Source organism: Eptatretus burgeri, chromosome 2 (assembly GCF_056783735.1).
Source record: "Eptatretus burgeri isolate ZD-2024b chromosome 2, Ebu_testis_v1, whole genome shotgun sequence".
NCBI lineage: Eukaryota > Metazoa > Chordata > Myxini > Myxiniformes > Myxinidae > Eptatretus > Eptatretus burgeri.
The window spans coordinates 73,612,502-73,625,389 of NC_140962.1; the positions used below are offsets into that span (position 1 = coordinate 73,612,502).

The 12,888-nt window shown below is 41.6% G+C and overlaps 1 protein-coding gene across 2 annotated transcripts in view; it reads left to right on the forward strand.

The window, feature by feature from the left end:
- The window catches only part of LOC147032325 (adhesion G protein-coupled receptor G2-like), a 100,603-nt gene that overhangs the window by 80,595 nt on the left and 7,120 nt on the right, over positions 1–12,888 (forward strand). For both annotated transcript variants that reach the window (XM_085869841.1, XM_085869842.1), the window contains 2 exons: positions 795–896; positions 11,958–12,027. In XM_085869841.1, coding sequence (XP_085725967.1) covers positions 795–896; positions 11,958–12,001 — 146 coding nt within the window. In that variant the 3' untranslated portion in view covers positions 12,002–12,027. The remainder of the gene's footprint in view (positions 1–794; positions 897–11,957; positions 12,028–12,888) is intronic.

The window sequence follows — 12,888 nt, forward strand, 5'->3', positions numbered from 1 at the left end:
GAAATATGTAACGTTTTTTTGGATGTGATCCCACCCCCCCCCGCACCCTCCCCCCCTGGTTCATGCCCCATGGGGTGAGGACTTAGGGTCACAGGGTTCAAAATGTGGAAGAAAAAAATTTTTAACTCGAAAATTGGTATTGGGTAATTCCTGGTGGAACCTTTTGCCATATTTCAACTTTGCTTAAGGGTGGTAAGCGTGGAGAATTGTGAGGGCACACCATCGACTTCGCTCTTGCCTCGTTGGGCCACTGAATTAATACACCAGGGGGTTGACTCAGCCTGTCATCCTTCCGAGGTCGGCGAAATGAGTACCAGTGTACTGGGCCGGTGTATACCCCGGTTAAAATAGGTGTACCATATCCCTGTGTCGTAAGAGGCGACCAGGGTTGCGTCAGGAAGGGCATCCGGCGTAAAACATGTGCCAAATCACTATGCGGATCTTACGGATGATCCACTGTGGCGACCCCTAACGGGAGCAGCCGAAAGAAGAAGAAGAAGAGACCATCGACTTCGCTCTCGTTCACTTCAGTTATTTATCTGCTTACAGAATGCAACCACAATCCACTTCATGAAATACATAAAGATCTTTCACAATCCACCTCATTTAACATATAAATGTTATGTTTTTTTATGTATACATGTAGGATGCTCCCACATAGTTGCTTGCATTACGCAAGCATGCCCCACTGGTATAATAATATACAAGTGTGTGGACACTTTTCTATAAAGTTAAACGTTGTGTCATAATTGAATTGTATCTTTGTGTCATTTCTCCTTCAACCCCTTCTGCAGGGTTTTTCATCTTCATATTCTACTGCCTTTTGAAAGAAAACATGAGGAGTCTGCTCAGAGATTACTTTTGCAACAAGGCTTTTCAAAGGATGAATCATTCTGGTAAGAAGGGGTCTTCTGATGGTTCAGTGAGCCATCTATGCTTGCCTTGACGTTGAGGGTAATTGAGTGAAGAACCATGCTGTTTCCACGATGCTTTGGCTCACTTGTGGGCTGAGCGTTTTCTTCTAATCAATATTCAGGGGCACAAGAGGCAGACAGACGAGTTTAGTGAAAAATGCTGCAATGAAGTCTGGTAGGTCTACATGGAGTTCTGAGTTTGACAGACTGGTGACCCATTTTTAATGGGACCCAAGGAGAATATTTGTAGACATTCAGAGAGTAACACATATTGGAAAATTCAGACTTGCCTTATCTGATAATCATCAACTTTTTCACTTCACATTGTTTTACAACAAAAAGAAAAACAACCAAGATGAAAATGCATTACAATTGATTTGAGAAACAAATATGTTTAACTATCTTTTTTTTTAACCACTTGTGCTCTTTTAGCACCACATCTGAGTAACATCCACCCATCTATCAAGACCATACTCTGTAGAGAGCATTGTTTCTCTCAAACCAGTCTTCTGGGCTATTGGGTACAATCCTGGATGGGTCACCACTCTGACGGCAGGATACTCAAATGGCTCAATCATCCAAAAAAGCTTGTACTCACTTTGCTGACCTTGGAAGGATGACAGGCTGAGTCAACCCCACCTGGTATTAACTCAACAACCGTGCAGGATTTGAACTCAGGACGCGAAGATCCCAAGCCCACCACCCTAACCATTAAGCCAACACCAAGCATGCATTTGAGTGACTGGCTACCTTAAATGCATCATGAGGTCTGAATTACTCAATCAGCATTAAAATAATGGAAGCAGAATTTCCAAAAGTAGAAGAAAAGTTGGAAAATGCAACTGCAAATGAACAATTAACGTCTTTCAACAAATATCTTTCCTTGCTTATCTATATATTACTAAAACTCTCATCTTGTATGTATGTGTGTATGTATGTATGTATGTATGTTCCCGAAATACAGCCAAAACGGGACAGGATGGCACAAAAATTTTAGGGCCACCTTACTCACCATTCGCCTGTGGTGTGCAGTATCAAGTTTCGTTCAAATCGGGCTACGAAAAAAAATTATTAAAAAATCAATTCCCGATTCAGTCAAGTACTCCGGGAGAATATGATCAATGCAAACAACTTCAGCAGTATAGTTCCCTGAAGCTATCTTTTTTTTTTTAAAATGATTTAGTTTAAAATCTCAAACATTTAGTATAGACAATGAACATAAGCATAAAATAAACATCGCCATTTTGATCTAATACTTCCGTGTTCATTCATAAATAAAATTGTGTTTGGAAGATTACGCACAATAATTTCTTTGACTTTCTTTTCTCCGTTGTTTTTTTCACATTGATACGCAATATCAAGCTTCGTTCAAATCGGGCAACGAAAAAAATTATTAAAAAATCAATTCCCGATTCAGTCAAGTACTCTTCGGGAGAATTTGATCAATGCAAACAACCTCAGCAGTATAGTTCCCTGAAGCTATCTTTTTTTTCTTTAAATGATTTATTTTAACATCTCAAACATTTAGTATAGACAATGAACATAAGCATAAAATAAACATCGCCATTTTGATCTAATACTTCCGTGTTCATTCATAAATAAAATTGTGTTTGGAAGATTACGCACAATAATTTCTTTGACTTTCTTTTCTCCGTTGTTTTTTTTCACATTGACGCGCAATATCAAGCTTCGTTCAAATCGGGCAATGAAAAAAATTATTAAAAAATCAATTCCCGATTCAGTCAAGTACTCTTCGGGATTATTTGATCAATGCAAACAACCTCAGCGGTATAGTTCCCTGGAACTATCTTTTTTCTTTTTTTTTGAAATGATTTTATTTTATCAACCGCTGTCACAACGGGAACCCAACGGGTTCACGGGTCGTCAAGTATTCTTTAAATTTAAACTATAAAGTGCATCCTCTCTTTTTTGTTTATTTTGTTCCCACCCCCCACCAATTAGTTGCTCACCACTCCAGGGTGAGCAGGGAAACATGAGAAGTTCGCTGATGTTAAGGATGACAGGAATTTTACTTCTTTTACTATTTCAGAATGTCTGACCTTTTGTTCAGATAAATTCGTTAATATCATTGTAATTGTGACATAATATATTACTAGAATAAACGTCCGTCCGTGTGTGTGCGTGCGCGTGCATCTCACGTCATTATAAAGGGTTTCTGTTGTCGTAGAATAATAAAAATGGTACGGTTGGAAAATTAATAATATATTTACTTGGTTGGGAAGCTAATAATTGATTTACTTGGAACAAAAATTAATGTCCATTTAATGATATAGATGCACATTTTTTCAGGATTGAGGAAGGAAAAGCAGGACCTCGAGCTTGATGTCACAATTCTTGCTGTCATGGGATAATAAATATGGTACCATTTGAAAGCCAATAATCTATTTACTTGGAACAAAAATTTGTGTCCGTTTAATCATAAAAAAATTTAAACGCCCCTCTTTCCAGGATGGAGGAAGAAGACGCGGAAATGGGAGATTAATGTCGTGGTTCCAAAAGTAGCATTGATTATTCTACGACAGCAGGAACCCTTTAGAAGGACAAGGGAGGAACACACAAAATTATATCTTGTTACATTTCTTGACGCAATAGAAAAATATATCAAAGTACACGGAAGGAGTACACAAACAACAACCACCACAACAACAATTTAGTGTTATAAAAGATCCTTTCTTGAATGTTGTACTTAATTTTACCTCCTTATTGACACTCACGGATAGATACGCAATGTTTGTGAATTACAACATGCTGCCTTTTGAGTAAACCCATCGGTGAAGTGATGGGTAGGCACGTCTTCGACATAATAATACCCCAAAAAGTGTGCGGTTGACCAAAATAAACTCCCTCCCCACTGCCTTTTGCCTGCCGCATCCCTTCCCGATGGACCGGGGGCCTCGGTCGCTACGGAGCGTGATATTTCGATTTACGTATCGCGGTCATTGTAGTTGGTGATCGACTGAAATATGCTGGGGCGAACTACTACGATCTACATGGAATGAAATCTGCTGTGGTGCAGATCTACTACAATCTACTAGAAACACCCACTCATGAAAGGGGAACCCAAATGCTCGAACCACCTCGACGCTTATCTATCCCACGATAACCTACAAAATATATGTGATGTGACTTTTTCTGATTTCCGAATTATAAAGTGGGTAAATTTGCAATTGAAGGACGAAATCTTCTTTTTCTTCTTTACGATAAGTCATGACGTCTCAATGTCACCATGAAGGCGAGTGCCACTTCTGTATTATTCACGGGTTACATCGCGGTGCGATTTACCTCAAACGGTGAATAACTTTCGAATTTCTACAAATATGCAGAGATGATTTGTCCTTGGTGGTTGAAGTAAGACAAATTGAGATGATTTCATGCTACACCAATGGCCGAAAGATCCAAGGGTTGCCAGAAATTGGACGAGGTTTGTACGAAATACCCGAGTATTGATCGGGCCAACAAAATATTCGGTTTTGTGCTCGAAATGTGTTACAGGGCACTTGTCTGAAACAACAGAGATGACTAGATCTTGTGGTTATCTGCCACGATTGAGAGAGGATGTCCATCCCCATGATCGAGTGAAAGAAACAGCCGTTGCTTGAAACCGTAACGCCATTTCTACTCAGCGACCAGCACATATACACGGACGATTTGAGCGGTGAATCAAACACCTGTTGCCATTGCCCAGCAGTTACCACAAGAACACCTGAAAATAATTATCTATTGTCAACACAAATTTCTACAAGTAAAATGAACGACCATCTATTGATAGTGGAGAGAGAATATGTATGTGTCATCTACTCCTCCGAGAAGATTTCACCAAGGACACTAAAACTTTCAGGGGAGCCCCTCATCCCCCGATAATGTTCATCACCATTCACCCATAATCCTCACCACCATCCCCACACAATCCCCTCTGCCATCCCACCACCATCTCCCCACCACCATCCCCCCACAATTCTCCTACAATCCTCTCCACCATCACCTGACAATCCTCCACAATACCCACCACCATCTCCCCCCCTATACCCACCACCATCCCCCCCCTCCACCCTCCATATAGCCAAGGCCATACTGTATACTCGCTGAAGACATTCCTGTTCAAGGGCCAGATGAAGGTGGCTCTGAAGATCAAGAAATAAATGGTGACTGTGTTTTTGTTTTTGTTTTTTTTTTCATCGGATGGAGGATTCAGTGCTGTCGTTTGACCCACTATGTACCCCCAGAGTTATAATTCATTAATTTTGTTCATGATAGTGCTGTCAATTCATTGGATTTTCAAGGAAGGTGTTTTTTTGGTTTGAATGCAAAAAAATAAATAAAAGTGCAAATGGTAGTGACCTCTAAATATTGTCCAATCTGTTCAATTTTTTGCATACAGACTTTAGTTTTGATATGATAGAGCCTGGTGTTGGCGCAGTGGTTAGGGCAGCGGCTTGGGATCCAAAAGGTCCTGAGTTCAAGCCCCGTTGGGCCACTGAATAAATACACCAGGGGGTTGACTCAGCCTGTCATCCTTCCGAGGTCGGCGAAATGAGTACCAGTATACTGGGCCGGTGTATACCCCGGTTAAAATAGGTGTACTATATCCCTGTGTCGTAAGAGGCGACCAGGGTTGCGTCAGGAAGGGCATCCGGCGTAAAACCTGTGCCAAATCACTATGCGGATCATACGGATGATCCGCTGTGGCGACCCCTAATGGGAGCAGCCGAAAGAAGAAGAAGAAGAAGAAGAAGACTTTAGTTTTGATATGTAACAGGGGCGGCCTTGTGGATAAAGACATTTCCAACTTTTTGTTTTGTGGCCCACCACACATCGACACAGACCTTGCTTCGTACCACTTTTTACCAGACTCCACCGTCCGCTCTGAGTCTGGGAGGTCGGCATTTCAAACCTTGCCTGAGTCAAATCAAAGCCTTTAAATTGGTACGTGCTGCTTCCTTGTTTGAACACTCAGCATTTGAAAGGATAGAGCACAGACAAACAAACATAACTTGGTAATATAAGCGAAGGCTTTGATCGGCCGAATGGCCTCCTCCGCATGCATTGAAATTTCTTGTAGGGGAATTTAAATTATATATTTAATCCAGCATGTGGGCATCGACCACAGATTGGTTCATAAAATCTATCTCACACTTTTCAACTCGTTGCCTTGAGAAATCCAATATCCATAAATATTAGAAAAAAATTTATTAACACACTCGTATATTGGAAGAAAAGAAAAAAACATCATGAAGGACGAAATACAATTTCATCGGTTTCATGATATTTTCATAGGAGGCAAACTATCACTTCCTTATAGGTCCACGATCGGCTGCAAAACCTCACGCACACGTACAACACAATTACAACCAAACCATTTTCCAAAATAATTTTCATTCTACAATTTGAAAGTTGCCTGAAAGTATTACAATTGTTGTACACCGCTCCTTCCCAATTCCATATCCAGGCGATGCATGACATCATCACCGGGCGCTGAGAGAAGGGAGTACTCAGTTTTTACTCCGTTTGTTTGTTGGGTCGCCGAAATAGGTGACCCTTATTGTCAGTAATTCTGTCTGTTTGTTTGGATGTTTGTTCGTTTGTCATCAACATAATTGGTAGTAAACGTGGGCGGATTTTGACCAAACTCGGGTGGTAGGTACATCTTATGACCGAGTGCTTTGGAAATTGTGATGGTTGCTAGGGACGCTTTGGTCCCCTAGCAACAACTAAAAAAACCTTCAAAATCGGTACCGTTCACACGAAATCAATTCCGAAAGCCATTATCCTACATTGATTTATGAAATTTGGCACGAATGATCTACAGGTGATGCTCTATCAAATATATTCCGGTTTTTGTGATATATGGAATACTTTACCCGCAGCGCCCCCTACAATTAGGGTATGCGTGAAAATTAAAGGCCCCCTAGCGACCAGGTGAGTGCATCGATACGAATGAAACTTTGCAGATTCATGGTACTTAATGAGTACTACAACTTTGCCTCAGGACATATTGACCGATTTCGCCTAAGGTCAGGGGTCAAAGGTCAATTAGTGCAAAAATCGATAATATGCGAGAGCTGGAGGTGCCTTCGCGCCAAATGCTACTCCTCCTAGGGTTATGGTCGGATGGTCATGAAAATTCACACTAATCGTCTGGAATACATTGTGCACAAACGATCGAGCCGGATTTTCGATTTAGATCTTTGTTCACCCACAGCACCTCCTCGAACTTTGGAGATTTCTGATTTCAAACCGCATTTTCGGTACTTTTCATTCAAATGGATACCGAGTAGTTATCAGTAGATGGTACTGGATGAGATTTGATATGCCTAATCTTAAGGTGATTCCCTATCCGCTATATGACATCCATTTTGCTCTATATCTTATAGTTTCCATGCTCGGCGACACATCGCCGCCTACCGGCTTGTTTTCTTGTTTGTTTGTTTGTCCAGGCGATATCTCAGCCATCCTTTGAACTAGGAAGCTGAAATTCAGGGTAGTCCGGAAGATATGTGAAATATTCTGGTAGTTTTGTGCCTTTGATGATACAAGCATGAAATTTGGTACACAGTTATAGCATACCCTTAGGAAACATTTTGGATATAGGGACATTCCAGATTACCCCTAGGGTCAAAATGGTGGCCATTTTACAAAATGGCTGCCACGAATAACAAATTCTGCCTACAAGGTCAGCAAAGTCATATGTGCTTGGTGCAAAACACAATGTAGTGAGTATAATATGATTATTATCAACTAGTATGCACATGCTTCATTATCTACTTCATATTTGACTAAAAAATGCATCTACGGTGGTCTATGAGGGACACCGATAACAGTTTACCATCGCAATAATGCATGGCTGGAACAAGAGCTCTGCAATATCATCATGCATGTGAATGTTACCTGAATATTGTTTCTGGAAATATAAATAGATCAAAAATCAAATTTGGTGAAAGGAACTTAGACTCCATGAATATTTCCATTATTAATTACATACTGGTAGCTGGCAATGTCGCGATTAAATGCATAAATTTGCGAAATCGATATTGATGTACTCACTGCATTAATTTTCATGATTGCATAATAGAAATGTTCAAACTACAATGGTGTGTTCATATTGATTTGGGTTTAACATGGTCCTGTCCAGCGCAAAGAAATAATGTATGGTGGCTTATTGGGGACATCGAGTGACAATCACCCAAGATCGCCATTGTGTATATATGCATCTCCTCTGGGCTGGGGTTCGTAGTTGAAAACATTTTAACTCTGCTATCAGAGATCAAGAAGGCTGTTCACAAACACCACGAGCAGACCAAGCACACACAGGTAGCCTTTGCTAGAGATGTGCGTTCACTCACTCAAGTCATGGGGGAGATGGGCAACCTATTTTGTGATGACAGCAAGGATCTCCTGGTGCTAGACAGCAGAGACCTGGCAGACCCAGCAGTTATCAATACTGTACGCCAGATCGAGAAACTGGGACAAGAACCGCATGACTCCTATGTCCATGAGAGACTTATCAACCAGACAAAGCCCATCACCGACCCAATCAAGAGAAACAACCTCCCTCTCTTCAGCCGACCTCCAGTCAGAGAGAAGTCAAGAGCACAGCTGCAGGTTTCATCTCTGAAGAACGACTGCTCCCTGTTCTCCAGGTTGTTCATTGCGTCCCAGATACGTGATGGAGATCTTGATGAGTTCTTCGCACATGAGAACCAAGCATGTCCCCCTGCACTGTCACACATGGGCAAGATGAGACCTGGAAGAAAATCTGATCTGGTTGGCTGCTTAGAAGATCTGGTCCCTCAACAGGAGAATGCTGCTGCTGCTGCTAGTCCAGCAGTTGAAGTCATCATCCTTGATGGTGCAGCGATCATCAGTATGCTGCCACCTGGCACAGCAAAGACCTTCAACGAGTATGCATCAGAAGTATTCTTGCCATACATCACATCTCAGCTGCAGCATACGAGCAGGATGGATATTGTCTGGGATGAATACCTCACAGACAGTTTGAAGGCAGACACTAGGAAGAAGCGAGGCAAAGGCATCAGGAGACGAGTCGAGCCATCTAGTTCCATTCCTGGAAACTGGCAGACCTTTCTTCGCACAGATGAGAACAAGATGGAGTTGTTTGACTTCTTAGCCACCAGAGTAGCAACAACAGACACAGACAAACAAGTCATCAGCACCCACCACAAAGATGTGGTTTGTACGCAGGCCTGAGATGTTGCTGGTCTTGCCCCTTGTAGCCATGAAGAGGCTGACACAAGAATGCTACTCCAAGCTGAAGACGCTGTGAGGCAGGGATACAGCAAAGTGTCGATCCGTACAGTAGACACTGATGTCGTGGTTCTTGCGGTGACAGCAGCTGGACGTCTGGACATTGATGAGCTCTGGGTTGCTTTTGGCACAGGAAAGAACTTCAGGTTCTTGGCAGCTCATGAGATGTCTGTGGCACTGGGACCTAACAAGTTTCGAGGTTTGCCATTCTTCCATGCCCTCACTGGATGCGACACCGTTTCAAGCTTCGGAGGCAGGGGGAAGAAAAAAGCATGGGAAACCTGGAAAGCCTGTGATGAGGTCACTGATGTCACTGCAGCATTCTGTGCCTTGGCTGCCACGCCAACTCCTTCAGCCGTAGATGACCACATGGATGCACTGGAGCGTTTTGTTGTTGTGCTCTATGATCGCAGCAGTAACCAGGAACATGTCAATGAGAGTCGCAAGCATCTGTTCACCCAGAATGGCAGATCAATAGATGCTCTCCCACCAACTCGTGAAGCCCTGAAACAGCACATCAAGAGAGCTACCTACCAAGCCGGCTACTGTTGGGGCCAGATGATGGTGTCCACACCAGAGCTCCCATCGCCCAGTGACTGGGGGTGGGTTCACACCGATAATGGCTGGGACATATACTGGACAACCCTCCCAGAGGCAACTGAGGCATGTCGGCAACTACTAAGGTGTGGCTGCAAAAAGGGATGCAGAGGACAGTGCAAGTGTGTCAAGGCTGCACTCCAGTGCACAGCTCTATGTCACTGTGGTGGGGAGTGTACAAGAGAGTAGAACTGGGACAAGAGAGATCACTGATGATAATTATGTAACATGTACACATGTATCCATGCATCATAGTAGACTCTGTTACCTGGATCTAGAGGTTCCACTGTATAATTTTGACTCTGTAGGTTGATGTTAGGATCAAACAGAAGCACTTCCTCTGAGTTCAAGAGTGTTAAATGAACAACAGTCATTCCATGGTGCTTGATAACAGTTTTTTGAAGAGTTTGTTGTAGAAAACCGTCCAAAAGTGCAAAAACGCACCAAAAAATGACCAAATAAATGGTTTATTCACACTTTGTCACCTTTATTTGCTATTTCTTATTTGCTAGAATCTATATTTAGTTAAATAAAACCACTGGTATGCTTCTTAAACATAGTTGTATCCACATGTATCCTCTTTGTACAACACAAAATCGGCTATTTTGTAAAATGGCCTCCATTTTGGCTCTGGGAAGAATCTGGAATGTCCCTATATCCAAAAATCTTTGTAAGATACTGCCCTAGCAGTGTGCCAAATTTCATGCTTGTATCACTAAAGGCACATTTTTTTCACATATCTGCCGGACTAGGGACAAAAGTGAAGATGTGCTTTGGCAAAAACTTTATTATTTTATTTTTTGATTGATCAATTAATTACTTAATTATTTTCGATTTATTAATTCCTTATTTATTTTCTTTCTCATCTGGGCAATATCTCAAGCACCCTTTGAGCTTGGAAACTGATATTTGGACACTACAGTGAAAAAGTGATTTGGCTGTACAGGGTACTTTTGATTTATTGATGAATCAATTAATTATTTACTTTTTCGATTAATTACTTAATTTTCAAAAAGTTACAGATTCAGATGAAACAGTGATGGTTTAGGTATGCTATTAGCCAATTGATTGAGAAATCAATTATTTTACGATTATTATTTATTTTAATTCTTCAATTAATCAATCAATTATTGTACACCGCTCCCTCCCAATTCTGTCAACATGTGCTCCAAGGCGACATCGCCGGGTGCCGAACTCACCCCAGGGATGTCACGCGCTGGAGGATTTGGTATTATCTTGCCAAAACTAAGTTTTTTCAAGATATGTTAGTCAGCTTGTATGTTTTTTTTGTTTGTTTGTTTGTCTGTAATCACGTATAAAAAATTCTGCAGAGCACAGTTATCATTGGAAATTTTTGTAACTTCGCATATCAGAGGCCTATAGAGGTCCCTTTCAGCGAACAAAATTTTGAAGGTCAAGGTCAAAGGTCAAGGTCACTTTGTCACAAATCGGGGAGTAGACGAAATCCTTATTTTTTGAGTAATTTTAATCGAATCGTCTCCAAACTTTATGGGAATGTAGTATATGGTCTGTCGCTCAGCTGATTAGTTTTTGGTGGCGATTGGCCTTGACCTTCATGGTTTGCGCCTGAGGTCAAATTTTCAAGTTTTAGAAACCATATCGTGTAGTACCTCAAATTGAACACCTCGATGAGTGCTTTCTAGAGATGTCAAGCTTGAGACATTATGATGTCATTTGGTGACGTTATGAGGCAAACGCATATTTTTCATGGTTGCTCTGTAGAACGATTCTCATCGGAATCTCTCCTAGGCAGATATTCCTCAAGGAGTTGCTCCTGGTGGATAGCAGCTCTGTTCACCTCAGTGTGACCTTAAAGAAGTCACACGTGGTCACCTTTTGGCAAGATACGGGTCACCCTGCGGGTGACATTGGTTTATTTATTTATTTGGCATGGGGGCAGTGTTCTTTGAATGTACAGTACCTGTACTCGTCTTATTTATAATTGTGCAAAGAGCACTGCAGCACATTTTGGCCTTTCATAATACTGTAAAACAGTGCTTATTATCACTAAGCGAGTGGCCTCCTCACCTCAAAAGTTCTCGAAATATCATCCATTCGAGTATTTGTGTTGAAGTTTTTGTTGTTGCAATTGTATATCTCATCATCGTTTTGATTTAATGCATCCATGTGATACTGTTGCAGACACGAGTTCAACCAAAACCACTGACAAAACTGAAAAACACTAAAACAGCAGCAATTGGACATGGACATGGTAAGTTTGAGAATATGCACCCTATCTTGTGTTAGCCAGGCAGCCCTGAGCATGCAATACCAAAGTCAACTCAGATTCTTGCCTTCTGGTTTAAAATGGAGACAAGATCAGTTTGATGAGCCTATAGTCTCCATTGTAAGAAGATTTTATGTACGTGAGATGGACTAGATGTGTATGTAACCTTTGTGCATTTTGTCTGTGGATCTTGTGTTATGTTTCCACCTGCAAGATGTGCTGTGATGACACAAATGTATGGAGCCATAGTTGTGCTTGTGCAGAGTCACATCCTTGCATTGGCTTCTTAAATGTTTCATTGTGAAATCCCGTGCATGATAGAAAAGTTCACGAGTAGGTATGAAGGGTGACATGAGAAGGGAGGGAGTCACACTACCTGGAAGTGATAATTTTTTATTTTTGTCTTCAATGTCGAGGCTCGTATAAGAGCTAACACACATACGTATAACAAATGGAGCAAGAGACAAGAGGGACGGGAGAGGGAAGCACAAAACAGTAGGGAACGGAGACATTCGGAGATCTGTGGAAGGGAGAGGGATGGGGTGGGGTACATGAGGTAAACAAGATGGACACTACAGGGACTTTCAGGGAGGAAAGCGGGGAATTTGAAGGAGGTGGGTTTGGTGTAGATTAATGGGGGTAGAAAAGATCATGGTTTTGTATGGGAGAAGACAAGAGATTGTGGTGAACAGCTGTTTTGAAGACCTGGAGGGAAGAGTGGGATTGATGAGAGTTTGGGAGTTTGTTCCAGAGGTGGGAAAAAAAGAGGAATGAAAGTGTGAAGGTGAGCCAGTGATGGTATTTTCACCTGAATGAAGTACCTAGTTGCTGAAGTCAAAGAAAAAA